Genomic DNA, 16,792 nt, shown 5'->3' with positions numbered 1-16,792 from the left:
CCTGAGAGCTTCCCCAAACTCAAAGACTTTGGTGATATTAATGGATCTATTTTTAGGTATTGTAAAATGGTATATATCAAGATTTGGAAGCTATGTATGACTTAGTGAACCAGTGTTTTCCAAATAATCCATATAATTCAAAGGACAAGATAGATGGGTTCTAATGGAACAGAGTACAGATAGTTCATGGTTATGTTTCCTGTTCATGTTACAAACAGCCCTACAGGAAACTATAATTTGTTGAGTTTTGCTGTAGTATAAAAAAGAATACTCACAGGTATCTGATAAAGTTAAAAAAATACTCTTCCCTTTTCCAATTACATCTGTGAAGACAGATTTTCTTCTTTTTCAACCAAAGACAGTGTATTGCAACATAGAAGCAGGTTTAAGAATCTGTCTCCTCTTAAGCCAGACATGAAGGAGATTTGCAAAAATACAAGACAGTGCCATACTTCTCACTATTATTTTTGTTTTGAAAAAGTTATTTTTCAAACATATGCTATTTATTTTAACATGATAGACTTATTGCTACTTAAAGTTAATAATATAGTTTAAAAATTGGTTTTAATTTTTAACACAGTAAATACTGACAGGTATAACCCACGTGAAGAAAAGCTCTTTCATGGCATCGATAGCTTTTAAGCATGTAAGTGGGTCCTGAGACCAAAAGCCTGAAAACCCTTGACTTATTCTGAAATGAACCATCATAATGGATAGTAATGTGGAAGGATGGGGGAAAGGCATGCCTCTGAGGTCAGGGAACTTCTGTTGAGCCATATGAACTTGGAGAATTGACTTCCTTTCACAGGGGTCATTGCACATGCAAAGGATCTCCCTTTTTTCCAAGTCTTGGCCTCTCGGACGTTCTCTAGCTGGCAGGCAGTCTATGTGGTGAGGCGATTCTAGGGGGTTGAGCAGACTAGACCAGCTGGTCAAACCTAAGCCGCTGAATTTTACTGCCAAGGGTTCTGCACCCAAAACACAATTCAAAAAGTCAGCCAGCCCTCAGTCCCTGCCCAATTATTCTCTGGTTCACATGCATCCCGAGAGGACCAGTGCCACCCGGCCACTCTACACTGCGGGATAAGCTCCGAGAGATACACTTTGCTGTTCTGCAAAGAAGAGGTGACCTCGCTGTAGGCCAGGCGGAAGGGCCCCTCCAGGGGGGCTGCTGTCCTCACTCACCTTGTTGGGAGAGTAACGGTGTGCTTGGCAGCGCAGGATCATAGCTGGGGGGACCTGGAGGTGGGACTGCAGGCACAGCAAAGCTCTTCAAGGGGTGGGATGGGCGAACGTGCGCTGTGGGAAGACTCTGGCCTGAATCTTCCTCTTGGGAGCTGGCCAAGTAGGAGCTGCTGGTAGCACCTTCAGGATCCTGGTGGTCAGTACAGCATGTCTGAGACGAGGAGGCTGGCATGGTGTCAGTGCTGGGGGTGTTTCGAACAGATTCTATCGCAGGAAAGTCTAAATGTTAGCATTTATTTTACCATTAAATGTATGCACATCCTAGGGTTCTGGTTACTTCTAGGAGCCTCTGAGACCAGCTCAATAAGCACTTAGGATCGATGCTAGTCCAAGGGAACACAGAGGAGCTCCACTGCCAAGGCTAACAAATGGACTAATCTAAGAGTCCCGAACAATTCTGTCAACCCGCTGCTGGAATTATTTCACCAAGATAGCTCAGTGATCACAATTTTACAGATTTAATGTTCTCCTCAGTCTTAGTATGAAGCTAGGCTCTTGAGACCATTGTCTATTAAGAGGTATAAGTAAGTATAAAAGAAAATTAAAAATTTCACTCATTGATTGACGGTCTTAGAGACTGGCCCTCCATAGTTCAGATGTCTAGTCATCAGGCTGGGTCCCTGACAAGCACCACTCGGTCTCTGAGGCCTGGGGGTTCCTGCAGGAGAGGCGATGCCACAGGCCCTGCATACCCTCTGGGGACTGGGCACGTCCTCGCCAGAGCCCGCAGCTCAAGTGACATCTGGACAGGGAAACAGTTGAGAGGTCTGCAAACAGCTTTAAGATTATGCCGTAGGGAGGGTGTTTGGGCCCAGAGGGGGGAACAGCCCGAGTGGGCTGGCGGGGGCGCGGCTCAGGGAGAACATGGCAACGATCTCAAAATACATGATGAGGGTCAGAGTTGTTCTGGAAGGCAGCATGGCGGGGGGGTGGGGGCGGGCAGAAAAAGCCCTGGCTTTGGAGTCAGAAAGACCTGGGCTCTAATCCTGGCATAGCTATACGAATTTGGCAGTCACTGAATCTCTCTGAGTTCAGTTTCCTTACCCATGAAACAGGGAGAATAACATAATTCACTGAGGATTAACTGAGATGTATGAGAAGTGCTGAACATGGGGCCTGAATAATTGGTGAGATTCTTTTCTTTGTAAATGGCTGAAGGCTTACTCTGAGTCAGGCACCGGGCTAACTCTTCACACCCGTGGCTCATTCAGCCCTCACAGTAACTCTAAGGCACTGGGAGCTAGGCAGTGCCAAGAACACAGCTACAACGGGCAGGGTGGTAATCTAAATCCCACTCCCTGACTCCCACGTGCATGCTCTGAGCCACCACACACCACACTGCCCCTGAACGCCCAGTGCCCCGACCCTGCAGGGGAAGAAGCTGTACCCAGGTCCAGGGAGACCATATGAGGAAGACCTTTTCAACAGCATGAGCTGATGTAGAACACCAGCCCTACCCTGAGGAGGGGCCTGGGGGTCACCACCTTGGGGCAATAGGCTGCACCACGGGCAGCCTGAAGGAGGGCTTCCCCTGACTCCTAAGAGTCCTCAACCTTAAGAGGCCTTGTAAGTAGTAGTGCATGAGCAGCCTGCAGAAATCCAAGCTACTTCCTAGCCTTTGTTGCTGAGGTCGCGATCAGTGTGCTCCGCTGGGCTCGTAGGAGAGGCCATGCCGTCACGAGCGTTACCCGCTTGGCTGAAAGGTCTTGGGTCTGAGGTATGAGGGATTCACACCACCCCCCGCCCCCCAGCCCAAAGTGCCAAAAGCCGGGTTGTGACGGCTCAGGAGGGAAATTATGCTGGAACTAAAATGTCTGTTTTGGCGAGGGGCCTGCCTACTGGCTGGGAGTTCACACTGCCAAGGGTCTGCACCAAGCGGTGGTGGCACAGCAATGGTCCAAGGAAAAGACACAGTAACTGCTCTCGAGGGCAAGGGCGGCCCTAGCCAAGTCCTAGTCATGCCTAGCCCGCAGCGTATGGGGCTTGTGCAACACTGGGCTTTGAAGACCAGGAAAATGCAACAGTAAGGGAACTGGGATTGTTTCTAGATACTTGCTCTGTGTCTCCAGTCCATCTTCAGCGATGCTCTATCACTAGTTTCACCTTCTGGTCATGAAAGCAAGGAACCCTGTAGTAATGCCAATCATTGCCTTCTCCTGTCTTTACTTTTCTGCCTAAATCCATACAGAAAGCAACTTTTACCAACAGACCTCTGGATGAGTCTGGGTGGGAGCTGTCATTCTTCTGGCCAACCTTCAACCCCCTCCTAATCCAGAAGGAAGGAGGAGGGAGCTAATCTGATTGGAAAGAGGCTACCATGCCCTCAGGCAGACCCACATCCTAGTGGGTGGGATTCCTCTGCCTTAAAAATGCAGCAACAGCGTAAGGACAGAAAAACTGCTTTCTAAGAGCAGGTTTGGAGGGCTGCTTTCTGGTCCCTGTTCTGTCTGAGACTGTGTTCAGGCAGACTTGGGTTCTCCATATAACCTTTTGTAGACTGTCTTTCCCTAACGGCAGGACCCTAAGCCTGTACTTGGAGGGAGATAGTAAGAGGGCCAGGTTCAGACATGAGTTCAAGCAGTGTTCTCCAAGCCAAGTAAAGGTTTAGGAATAACTTTGGGAGTTGTCAGGTGTCCCTTAATAAAGCTTTCATTTCTCGTGATCTGTGTGTTTATAATTGATCAAAACTTAAAGGAGAGGGGATATTACTGGCAACCCAAACTTCTAGCGTGAAGTTTTGAGGTTCTTTTAAAATGGAATTCACTTAAAATTCTTTAATTTCCAAGAACCACCAAAACTCAGTCCTACTAATAACATTGTAACTATTAATAGACAAGTTTCAAATGATGGAAAAAAAGAGTATGTTATACATATGAGAAGTTACTAGATTTGCTAGTATAGAAAATTAATTTACAATGACTAACAAAAGGATTTGTTCCATTTATTGTCCTCTCACCTTCAGTATTTCCTCCTTTATATGTCTTGATAATGCTGCGTTTTAAGATTCCCAAATTGGAACCTGTTTGTTTGACGATGTATTTCTTTACATATACTACCGATTGTTAGGTTAATTTCCTATCTGTTCCCTTGACATGGTCTACGCTTGTGCAGCCCTTCCTAATTTCAGCGATCGGCTAGGCCACCTGAGGTTTCCAACTTGCACAAACTCATTGTGGCTGCTGGCCCCACTGCCCCAGGGTGCCCTTCCTGCTTCTGTCCACGGCACAAGTAGGAAAGCAAGACCTAACACAGGCAGCACCGTAAGGGCCTACGGACCCTCCCCATACCAGGGTGACTGGGAGGCAAAGGCAACCTCTAGTGTCTGAAAATCACCCAGAATGAGTTTTCCTTTCAAACTGGAGGATTACAAAAAATAAACAAACTGAAAATATGATTGAAGTAAGATGCAAGTAGATGGAAAAGATGGTTATGTGATCAGTCTTACTGTTTTTACTGCAAGAGCACCTTGCACCAAACACTTAAAACTTAGGGAGAAAAATGGGGTGAATTTTACAGAAACAAATTTGAGTCAGTAAAAGAAATGTCATAATAAATAAGTAACCCTGAGAAGAACTCCAAATCCTTCTAGGCACGACAAGTCTGTCTTTGTCCCAGCTTGCCAACTCTTTTGGAATGTTTCCAGCTGGGGCTCGATCCTCATCTCTCACCTGTGGAATTGGCCCTGTCTGAAAGGGACATGGATGTGCCAATGGGCCATGGGCTGCCCGGGTGGTAGAGATGACTGCGAGCTGGAGAGGCGAGGCTGCTGGAGTGGAAATGATGGTGAGGGTTATCGAGGGAATGGATGGGATGGGCACTAATCACAGCTGTGAATGAACACAAGACAGAGAAACGCTTAACATGCTTGCACAGACACACACAAATCACAGTTCAAAAGCAAAGCCCTCCTCCACCCCCTCCCACATAGCGTAACCAGTCCCTTGGCTTTCTGCTGGCAGCTGGCTGGATTTGGACAATCAGCCATGTGTTTTACATTTGTTTTCACACACCAACACACTGCTATGCATATGTCCACACAGACCCAAAAAGGTCTAAGGAATATACACTAAAGTGTTAATGGTAATTAGCTTGTGGGGAAGAGTTGTCAGGATTTAAAAACACTTTTTCTTTTGGTTTATCTGTTATTTTCTAATTCTTGTACATGGAATACATGAGTTATTAAAATATCTATTTGAATATGTCACAAAATATAAAACCATAAGCAAAGAAACGATAGTTCAGGTCTCTTATTTTTTTTTTTCTGGCTAAAAATATAGAAGCCCCTTCCCCACTGGGTACATTCCCATTTCGTTCTGCCTTTTCTTACTTGTTGAATGAGGCAATAGGTGTTCAGGCTGAGTGAGTGAGAAGCTGTGTACTCAGTTTTCATATCTTACAGGGAATGCAAATGGAACCGAGCCCTAGTGGTCCAGTCTGGCACTAAAAGCAAGAAGCCAGGCTGACGGCGCCATCTCTTATTGCGCCTTTGCGGGAGCTTAGCCACATCCGTCCATTTTTTGAGATGTAAGCGGATCTTTCCTCTTTCCCTCTCCCACTGGCTAAGGAATCTAATTTTCTGCATTTAGCTAACAAATCCAAATTTCCACATATATATATTCCATACACAACTTTCTAGGAAGATAAGGAACTTCTTAAGTGAGGCTTCATGATCAATTCCAGGGAAATAAAATCAGCCCAGTTTGGGAATAAAGTTTTCTTAGGTTATTTCCTTACAGCAGTTGTAGAACCAGAATGTTTAAGATAAAGATAATAAACACTAAAGCCCCCAATAGGCAAACAGGTGGGGGTTGACTAGGAACCCAGGGGTCTCTTTTTCTCTAAGCGAGGGCTTCACAAACTTTGTGATAAGACTTTATTAGCCTTCGGAGTCTATTAAAATCTCTTCTGTCACCAAGGATCTCCCTAGATCTCTGAGTGCCACCCAATATTACTTTGGTGAAGAAAAATCCATTAATAAAATAAATTCCTTAATTGTTTAGCTACCTCCTGTCCTGGCCGCATGCAACCACACAGGAGGCACAACCAGCCAGGGACTCTGGGGCACCGCTGCCCCTCTCCTCCTCAAGGTCTTGGGGACAAGACAGGAGCGTGTGCTGCTCAGGTGGTCCTTTGGAATAAAACACAACTTGGAAAAATTGGCTGAAGAGGGTCCTCAGGGTGGTGCGGGAGCCAGCATTCCCTCTGGGGGAAGACGGCGTTTGCCAGAACTAAACACTGATCACCAGGATGAGGGGACACCTTCTGGTTTTTACCTAGTGAGTGTGACCTAGAAGCGCGCTAGGCACAGAGGACTCTCACAAAACAAAAACAAAATGGACTCTCTCTCCTTTTTTTAAGGCATTTCCAGTTTTTCCAAATAAAATGATAGGAAAGTATCTGTCTAGAACATACTCAGCGATCGTTAGCTGTTGGCTGAATCAGAACCGAATGCTTCGTGCAAGGCTTTGGACTGAATCTCATCTAGACACCAGCAAGCCCTTCCTAGCGGAGCTCGGCTATTAAAGACCAGGGTAGGTGGTGGTGGATAGAGACTCGAGGGAAGCCCAGCTTGAAAAAAGAACTGCTGCCTGTGTGGAAACGGGTATCTCAAAGACGACGACAAGTGTACCTGGATACCCGATTTCAGCGTCTTGAATTAAAGATTCTACTCACCCACCCGACTGTTGAGGTACAAATTAAATAATATTGCATATTTAAGCATATCCCTTCCCCAACACCAAAAAAAGAAAAGAAAAAAGGAATAATATCAACTGGTATAACATATATTTTCTCCTTAATGTATTTAAAAGCAACAAATCTAGGAACAGGAACAGTCAAACTTTACAAGCTTAAAAAATAAGCCAGTTCATGTAAGAATTAGTCTTACACAAAACAAGCGGTCAAGCTACCATCTTCTCATAAATCAGAAGCACCTGAAATGGATTAGCTCACTCTGCTCAGACACGACTGTTTAGTCGTTTTTAAACCTGGAGACCCTCTCCACTGGCACATTTTTTCCCGCATGCTTCCAAGTACAGGCTCTTCTTTTCATCATGGACCCTAAGCAAAAACTACCTTGTGCAGAAATGACCTACTAATGAATTGGTCTTTACTTTCAAAGATGACTTACAGGATCCAGTGCCTACATGTCTGTGCACAGTGAGTATGGGCTCGTGGGTGTGTGCAGACATTTAAGCGCCTGGGAGTTCCAGCGGTTTCTAAGTATAGGGTACCATGGTGAACCTCTTTACACGTAGGATATCTGTGGTTATTTAAATCTCTGTCACTTTTTTGTAAGTTCTGAAATGAGCATCTTTTAAGTAATGAATAAAAAATTCAAAAGTTCAATTTAGGTTAAATTGAAAAGCAACCTGCTTTCAGGATTTGAATTTTGGCATCTGGCAGTGTTTAGGCCTCCTGGACTACTGTTTAAGCTTAAGAGCAAATACGTCAAGATCAAATGGTTTTTAAAACTTGGTATTAGCAGACAAGTGGCTTCTTATCACTGCAGGAGGTACTGTGGACCCTCAATCGGAAGCCACTGTGCTAGTGGCCCGAAAGGCTTCCTTGCCTTGAAAACTGGTAAGGGAGAAGCAGTAGCTTGAAAAGGAATTGGTTCATCCTATTGCTTTCTGTTTTTTGATCATGATGTTTAACTGATTTTGAATTTCAAATATTATTAAAGGAGGCTGGGTAATTTTTATGCTTATCAAAATAAGGCATGGGTCAAATAAGTTTGAAAAATAGTGTTTTAAAAACTCTATACTATAAGCCTAAAACTCCTCTAAAATATAATATCTATTAATAACAAAATCCACAGGTGTCCATCAACACTGAACGTGTGTCAGAAGTCTGGAATACTGGGACATCTGGCCATCCTCAGCCCCTGGAAGGGTGCTTCCCCATTTCTCCTGTAGAGGTGCTGTGCACTTTTAGGGAGACTGAGGGAGTCTCCCTGAATCCCAAGAGAATGGGGAAGTTGGATGTTTAGCTTACTTACTGATAGAAGCTAGTCTCAAGAATAATATTAATTGTAAAATGTGGCAAGTGGTACCAAAGCTCTGGTAGATTATCTTGTGTTAGATCAAGTGAAGTCAAAGAGATCATTCTTAGTTGTTCCCCAACACGACTGGATAGATTGGCAGCACTGGGGAAAGGAGAAGCTTTTAACTTACGCTGGGGTGGCTGGGAGTCAAAGGGCATCATCATTTTTGGTCTCATTCCCCGCCTTCCAGCCAGTGTAGACATGCTGTCCTCTGATTCATGCCCTAGATGTCAAATATGGAGGTTAGTTACAAGTTAGGCACACCCTAGGCTCCTGAGCAGCCTCAGCAGTAAAATCTTTCTAGTGGGGGATTTAGGACTCACAGACAACATAATGGAGACACGGTGTTTCTGCAGGGAGTGAAATAAAAGAGCAGGATGGTCATTAGCTCCCTGCAGGAGTCCCCGCTAGGAGGCAGTGCAGCTGACCCAGTGCTGCCGACCATGTTTCAGTGTGATGTCTGTGAGGAGGCGCATCCAGGCACTCTGAACACAGTGAGCTGGACTCCAAACTGAAGGGGCAGAATGAAATGCCAGGACATGGGCTGGGCTACCTCAACTGCTTGAGTAGTAAGTAGGAAGCCTGCTGAGAGACCTAAAAGACCTACAAGTTGTCTCACTTGGATACAGAACCTCTTCCCCATAACAACCAGCTATTCTTCATCAGATGTTGTCCAAATCCCACAGTAGTCATTGCTTTAAAACTAACCTGCATAGAGATCACCAGATTAAGGCAACCTTAGAAAACAGAGAGTGATTTATGTGGAAATAGTCTCCCAGCATTTGGGCAAAACCTGCACCTCTGTATGAATTCCGCCTTTGATGGATGTTGCTGTCCATGGAATTGTCAACCGGCGTGATATCTTGAGAGTTACGAGGAATCGGAGTATCAGTCATGATGGGGTTTGGGTCTGGAGACTTGTCTATGGGCTTCAGCTCCAGTCTCTCATGATGGATCCAGAGGTCGGGGGGTTTGACATCTTTGGAGTTCCCTTTGTACTTATGGGAGCCATTCACTGATTTGCAAGCAGCTCGTTTCCTAGGCACAAAATTAAGATTTTTAAGAAGTAGTTCTTTTGAACATATGTGTCAAAAGGCTTGAATGATTAAAACTTCCCTTCTAGAGATGCTTCAAGCAAGGCAGAAACTAAACACAAATGAAAAAGAAAACCAGAGGCAAGGAGTTTACTTCTGGCAACAGTGAATTTATCTCTGCTTTGTCCACACACTATTTAGAGATACATACAAGGGTGCAATTTAAAACTGCCCTGTTCTTTTGAGTACCAAGAGATTGCACAGCATTTTTTAGATCAAATAATCTCTAAAGCAGAAGGTCCTTCCACAAGGCTCCAACCAATACAGGAAGGTCATTATCAATAGAACAGTGGAGTAGAGGTGGAGTCCATGGCTTATAAAGAAGGGAGGGAACAACATTTCAGGTAACCCAAACTAGGACTTCCAGCTGGTAAAGTCAAGAACGGGGATGACAGTGTCTACTTCCCTGTGCCTTAATTTCTCCATTCACTCACCCCCTCACCCACTCAGAAAGCATTTATTAGGTGTATATAGTATGTCAGCCCCTGTGCTGGACTGCTGTGGCCTCAGCACAACCAGTCAAGTGAGGAAGACAGATAGCGAACTATATCAAAGTGCTCGAAGCCTAATGAGATGCTGAGTGACCTCTTCATAGTTGGACATAAGGTGAACAGGGAAAACCTGGAGGCAGAAATGACATTTAAAAAGAGATGCAAAGGGGGCAGGGCAGAGCTACATTCCAGATAGTGGAATGAGTTCACGTCCAAGCCCCGAGGTAGAGAGCAACGGCCCAGTGCATTAGAGGGACCGTGAGGACTCCTAAGCAGGGGCGGCACGGCGGACCACGGTGAGAATGACAGGCATGACGCTGGAAAGGCAGCTTGTCAGGTCATGCAGGGCTTCTGGAAACATGCCAAGAGTTGAACTTCCCTCTGTGAGTAATAAGAAACCACCAAATGATTTTAAGCAGGAGAATAAGGAGACCAATTTTGAGTTAAAAGTTTATAATCAACTATGAAAGGAAGAATGATTCATGGGGTGGGGGACAGAACAGGAGACTAGCTAGGGTGCTACTATAATAATCTAATGGTGACCCTGGATAGAGGAATGGAGAAAAGGAGCATATTTGGCAGTTATTTAGGAGATAAAGATGACACGACTCGGTGAGTGAAAGGACATGGGATGGGGTGGTAGTAAAAAGGAACAGGAGCAAAGGATGCCAAGGTTTCTGGCTTAAGCCATTTACTAACACTGGGAACAATGGAGTCGGAGCAGGTTTGACAGGAAACTAGTTTGAACATGCTATGCTTTTTTTTTTTAATGCAAAAACCTTTTATTCACCATTTATATTTCTTCTCCCCATTCTTATTCTCCAATCTGGAACCCAGCCAACTCTTAAGCCTACCTGCTGTGTGGTTCTTGAAAATTAGGGCCCTGGGGATGCTTGGGGGTTATGAGAGGTGGGAGCCTCTGAGCCATTCAAGAGGAGACGTAGAAGAGGCAACTGGGTACCAAGTCTGAGACTCGAAAGAGAAGTGACAGAAGTACGGGAGGGGCTGCTGCCACTTGGGGAGAGCACAGAAGGAAAAGAGTGTAAGCCCAGGCCCCGGCCCCGAGGAATGCCTCTATCTGATGGCTGGGTGGGTAGGAGGGGCTGGGAAAACAAGGCACGATCATGAAGTACAAGAGAAGAGAATGTATCCAGAAGGAAGGAGTCGCTGACTGTGTTAAATGCCGTTGAGAGATTAAATGAGGACTGAAAATGTCTGTTGGCTTTTGCAATATGGGGAGCTCAGCAAAAGCAGTGTGGGTAACGTGGCAGGGGCAGAATCTGGGGGGAGAGGACCGCAGCACAAGGAGGCATGAAGTGGGAGGGCGACGAGTGAGTGTGGGCAAGTACCTGAGGAACCCCTGGTGAAGGGAGAGGGTTTGTAAGCAGCCAGTGGGAAGGGCCATGAAGCAGAGGAAAGGTTGTAATTATAATTACTTCTTAAGAAGGGAGAAGTCTGAGCACACTTTGACTTTGAAGGGACAGAGCCAATACAGAGTGAGAGGTTAGCTGGGCCAGGGAAAAGGGTAACAGCAGGCAGAAGGTCTTAGGAGGGTGGGACAGACACTGAGACCCAGAGGGCCTGGATCTCAGCACTGGCTTCGGACAGGAGGAAGTACACGTAGGAAGCAGGAGAAAATGATTATTCCAATGTACAAAGGCTTTTAGGTCGGGTGGTGGTGTACTGAGGTAGTTCGCATCTGTTGAGAGTACGGAGCTCAAATGGAATGCACTGGGGAACAGTGAGAGGCTAGGCACTAAACGCTCTGTCAGCTTGGAGGTTCTAAGTCTATAGAAGAAGAAAATTATTAAGAAAACTCACATTTTTTGGTGGTTGACAGAACACCTGGGAAGCAGGTCACTGGGGGAGGGGAGGGCCCTGTGAAGACTTGATGTAATTATTTAAACAAAGGGCCCCAAATCCATAGGACTTGCAGATTCAACTACAAGCGCAAATACGAAGCCTAGTGCCAACTCGTTTTCCTACCTCTCAATCTGAAGACTAAGTATTTTTTGTTTACTTCGAGTTTCAAGTCTCTTAAAGCGCTAAGGAATGCTGTCATTTTTTTTAGATTCTTTTAAATGAAAATCTCAAGATTTCTAAAACTAGATATAAAATCAAGTTCATAAAGACAGACAAATGTGAAATGCTGAAAAAAGAAGCTTGCAGAAAAAAATGTAATCTTTGCCAAAACAGGCAGGTCACAGGGAGAGCTGAGAGCTGTAAGAGGCAGTGAACAGGAGGCTCATATAAGCAGACCTCATTCTCCTGGAAAAGTGGTGCAATGCAAGCTATAGAAAGCTTTATTTGGGCAAAACAAATAAAGATTAAAAGCATCACGTAACCTACACAAAAGGACATACAACCATTACCAGAAGCAGTTACAGGGTAGCTTGTACTTGTCCTCTATACTGAAAACAAACAAATTTAGCCTCACAAAGTACATGCATCCTTGCAGGGGGCAGACCAAGTCTGATAGATGATCACAGACATGAATTGCTCTTTCTCTTTTATGGGGCAATACCTCCATCTTATGATCTTTTAGGGTATTGCAACTAGAGTCATTTTATTGGCCATACTGTGTTTTTTGCTACTAGAGGTAACTCAAGAATATATATATTTTTTGCTGTTTTACTGGCCAGATATATGAGTTGAATGTAATCTTGGGTCTGGGATTCTCTAGTTTAGAAGTGTAGGCTGTTACCAAACCCCATATAACTGAATCACCTTACTATCTATCTGCTCAAGATAATTAGCCACAAACCTCAAAATCCCAGAGGTGTTCAGGGCTAGCAGCCATCTGCCCTCTCTGTGAATTTGATATGCTGATTGTAAAAGATTCTTTCCTACTCATTAAATCAACACCTCTCTTCTCCGGCCCCTAACCAGTCCCAAATACAACTTCCATGCTTGGTAGCAGTTCTTTCAAAATATTCTTAAACTTCAGATTTAGAATAAGAGGTCTATGGCTTTCTTCCATCTCAGCCGGCATTTGGGCCACAGTACAGCCTGTAACAATGTCCCAAAACTCCCTTGCATCTGGTTCACTGTGCACATAAAGAGACAGTACCCCCAGCGGCTACCAGCAGGGCAGGACAGGGTCCTCTTTGCCTTCCAGATCTAGGCTCTTATTGGCTCTGAGACTTGAGAGGGTGTGTTAAATATGAACTATGGCTACTTGGCAACTCTGTCCCTGGCTTCCTGCTGGGTTTGGCCAGTGGAAGGCACAGGCAAGAGGCTGGGAGTGGGGGAGTAGCGGGTATTTCTCCTTCTGGCCCCTCTCTGATAGTCTAGAGGCTGGCAGTGGTTACACTCCTACTCCCACACACAGCTCTGGCAGGAGGCCACCTCCTGCTGCTTCAGACCTCAAAATGGCTCTCTTCTTCAGAAAGAACGCCTGCCCTTTCAGGCCTAAGGGTGACAGTGGCCTATCATTGCTGCTGGCCCTTGAACATTCCTGCCTGCTTACCCCTAACCCCACTTACAAACTGTAAATGGCCCCTCCGTTAACCTTCCATTCACCCCTTCTGAGTGTATCACCTCTTTCCTGCCAGGACCCTGACTGATGCACATTTCTAAGAAAAACCATTTTGCACTTCCTTTAAAAATATTTAAGACATCCCTTCTCATGTATTTTATGTCCTAACTGCATGTACAACCCCAAATACAGAAGTCACATAGAAACAAAGTGACAGATAGACACGAAAACCTGCAGGCTACATCTGGTGCAGCCTGCAGCTCCTTACTTTTTCTGGTGAGAGGAGGTGCGTTTGGTGCAAAAGACAGCGATGATCACAACCACCACAATGGTGATGACACCGACTGAAACAATGATGGCCAGTAGCACGTTACCATCTAGAGGAGAGGTGGGGCTTCCGTGAGGACTGTTACTGCCTGGAGGGCAAAACGGTGCATTCGTTAGTGTTAGAGAATTCTAAACGCACATACCAACAGGCCACAGAACCTTCAAGTGAGCTTCTTTGTAACACTTATCAAGGTGCCTCGTATAAAAGTGTCTCATGAGCGTGGCTATCTCCTCCAGATTAGGAATGTACAGAGCTCAGTTTCTGCCCTACGTACAGTTCTCAGCACAGTGCCTGGCATGACCTCGGTGTTCAATAAAAACTTCTGAAATTATACTTGGACAAGTAAGGGGCTGCCCTTCTGGTATCTCATGTTTTACATAAATTTGTCTTATAAAGCATCATCTGTAAATCATTTAGTTTCCTGATTTTCAAAACCATTTAAAAATGTATACTCATAGAAAGTAAAAGGTTTTTCCAACATATAGATTGAAAAATAAAGTCTCTCTGATTTTATAAATATACAATCCATGCAGAGTTAATTCTCTTATTCAGTTTCAGGGAAAAGTGGTCTGTACATTAGTGCATTAATTTGACAGGTATTTATTGAATGGTTACTATGTGACAGGCGTTGTTTTAGGTACCAAGGATGCAACAGTGAACAACAATGTGAATGTTTGGATGAGGATACGGGTGGGTAGACAATAAACAAACGAGAAATTGTTAGTTAGTAATAAGTGCCTTAAAAAAACAAAGTGAGGGAGATACAATACTCAGTGAATGGTTGGAAAAGCTTCTCTGAGGAAATGGCATTTGAGCTGAGATTTGAATGACAAGAAAGATCCTACCACACAGAGACCTGGAAGAACATTCAGGAGAGAGGGAATAGTTAGTGGGAGGAGCCTAAGGCAGAAATGAGCTCGGTAAGTTCAAGGAAGAGAAAGGCAGCCTGTGTTGCTTGAGTGGAGGGAGACGGGGAAAGCTAGCGGGAGGAAAGTGAGCAGAAAAAGTGATGAGGGCAGAGGCCGAATCATTCAAGACCGTGAGGAAATTTAGATTTTCTTCTTCTTCTTCTTAGTTCCCCATTGCTTATAGGATTGAGTCCAAGCTTTTTATCAAGGCCTTTTGTAATCCAGCTCTGTTCTAAACCCTGCTCTTCACTTCCTGAATCATGTTTCTTTGCTTACCACCTCGCACAAGTTAGGCACGCTCATATCATAAATTACGGGAAATTTTACTACCATGGATACTTGATACCTTTCCTTCTAGTTTCTCTTTCTATTATCCTTCTAACCATCACATCTGTACAATAATGGGATGAGCTGTTTGGCTAACTAAGGAGTGTTCAGCCACTAGAAGTACTTGAGAAGTCATCCTACGAGTCCAGGATGTTGTGAAGGAAATTTCTACCACGAAGGAATGGCCTGGGAACCTGAGTTTTTAGAAAAGCTCCTAAAGTGATTCTTATATACAACCTGGCTTATAAACTTATGATCTTATCCAAAGTATACTTCTACTCCTGTAACACTGGATTAGCTGACCTTCCGACTTTTGATTCTACAATTTTAATAGGGCTACATCTAAGCACAGTGCTAAATCTGTGCTGAATCAGGAGGGCTTAAGAGCTTATTCTACATTTCGTTCAATCATTTTTATCCTTCATTTCTGAGAAAAGAGGCAAGCAGATAAACAAATTGTATACACACTGACCTTCAATAAAATAACATTTTTATATCTGAGAAAGACTATGGAATTAAGGGCCAATAAAATCAGACCATATTAGGGCTTTACATAAAACTTTTATTGACATCGGTGCTGAACTGGGGGTCGGGTGTGGAGCAGGGCAGGCATCGCAAATCAGAGGCTGGGAGCTGGGGCGTGGGACGCATGCAGAGGTGGTCAGGGTAGTTCTTCCCTGCCTTCAACAAGAGACATATTCTCATTTCACCGCATTTGACCTTTAACTTCTGAGCTGGCCAAAAGCTCCATTTTAAGAGAGAGCAAAAGTGAGCTGCCAAAAGAAGCGCCACCCCTCGCACCAGGGGCATTGCAGTAGGCTGTCTCTTAAGCCTCACCTGGGCTGCTGCAACAGCTTCCTAACCACTCTTTTCTGACTCTTAGCTCCCAACTCATGCTTCAGTGTTATCAAAGTAATAGAACATAAATATAACATGCATCCCAGGAAGAGAAATTCTGAAACAAAGTTCTAGAATTCAGAGCCTAAAAATTTACTGAAGCATGCAAATTTGTCTGGCTCTCCTAAGAATAGACTGATTTCACTTAAGTCTGGGCAGTACCACTTTTTATTTAAATAGATGGACACTAAGAGATCATTTTATTTGCACAATTAGACTAGGAGTGCCTAGAGGACAAGCCTTTCTCTTCTTTATGTTTCTCTGGCAGGAGTGAGGAGACAGGAAGGGTCATTTCTAGGAAGTACTTTGTGGACATTTTGCCATCCTGGATGCCCACCTCTGGCACAGAACCCACGCCTGTTAGTTTGTGGGTGACAGCGGAAAAGGTGCGACCTAAAGTCAGAAGACCCGGATTTTGGTTCTAGGACTTCCAGAACTACGGGTGGATCCAGGCACGTTACTCCTCCACTGAGTCTCCTAATGTATAAAGTGGAAATCATGACACTTGTTTTCCCTGCTTCACAGTGTTATGAGGACCAACCATGATTTCACATAAGAAAGTAACTTACAAATGGTGAAGTTCTATAGAAGTGTCATCATTTAAGCAGTTAGGAAGCACCAGCTCCTAGGATGGTAGAACAATGGGAAGGATTTTTAGAATCCCCAAACTAAAAACACCACAGCAAGTTGTGTAGGGAGAAACTGATTCTGAAGCACTCCTCCGCCTTGTTCTGTGTGATTGCTAATCCCATGAGGCTTTGCCTTTGAAAGTAAGATTCCAATTCTTCTGTGGAGGTGGTGGGCAAAAGGAAGACTCATTTGTTTAGAATTAATCTTAAATTGGATAAGTGGGGAAACAAATTTTATTTATGGATCCTATAATGAATGGGTTTGCAGTGACTCAGCAAATATTTGCCAGAAAATGCCTAAAGCTATCTCTATTAAATAAAAGGAGAAAAGTAACACGCTACAACTCACC

General features: G+C 44.4%; 1 protein-coding gene across 12 annotated transcripts in view; it reads right to left on the bottom strand.

Moving 5' to 3' along the window:
• Positions 1-16,792, bottom strand: part of NEO1 (neogenin 1) — a 248,829-nt gene that overhangs the window by 4,379 nt on the left and 227,658 nt on the right. For 7 of the 12 annotated variants that reach the window (XM_037010120.2, XM_073212148.1, XM_073212149.1 and 4 more), the window contains 5 exons: positions 13,622-13,769; positions 9,090-9,328; positions 8,421-8,513; positions 4,914-5,072; positions 1,186-1,449 (listed from right to left, as the gene is read on the bottom strand). In XM_037010120.2, coding sequence (XP_036866015.2) covers positions 1,186-1,449; positions 4,914-5,072; positions 8,421-8,513; positions 9,090-9,328; positions 13,622-13,769 — 903 coding nt within the window. Of the gene's footprint in view, positions 1-1,185; positions 1,450-4,913; positions 5,073-5,154; positions 6,374-8,420; positions 8,514-9,089; positions 9,329-13,621; positions 13,770-16,792 lie in introns of those variants that run through there. The other 5 variants (XM_073212151.1, XM_037010124.2, XM_073212152.1 and 2 more) reach the window with 2 other exon arrangements.

This window comes from Manis javanica, chromosome 8, assembly GCF_040802235.1.
Source record: "Manis javanica isolate MJ-LG chromosome 8, MJ_LKY, whole genome shotgun sequence".
NCBI classification, from domain to species: domain Eukaryota; kingdom Metazoa; phylum Chordata; class Mammalia; order Pholidota; family Manidae; genus Manis; species Manis javanica.
The sequence above is the reverse complement of the archived record's forward strand: the minus strand, read 5'-3'. Positions and strand labels throughout refer to the sequence as shown.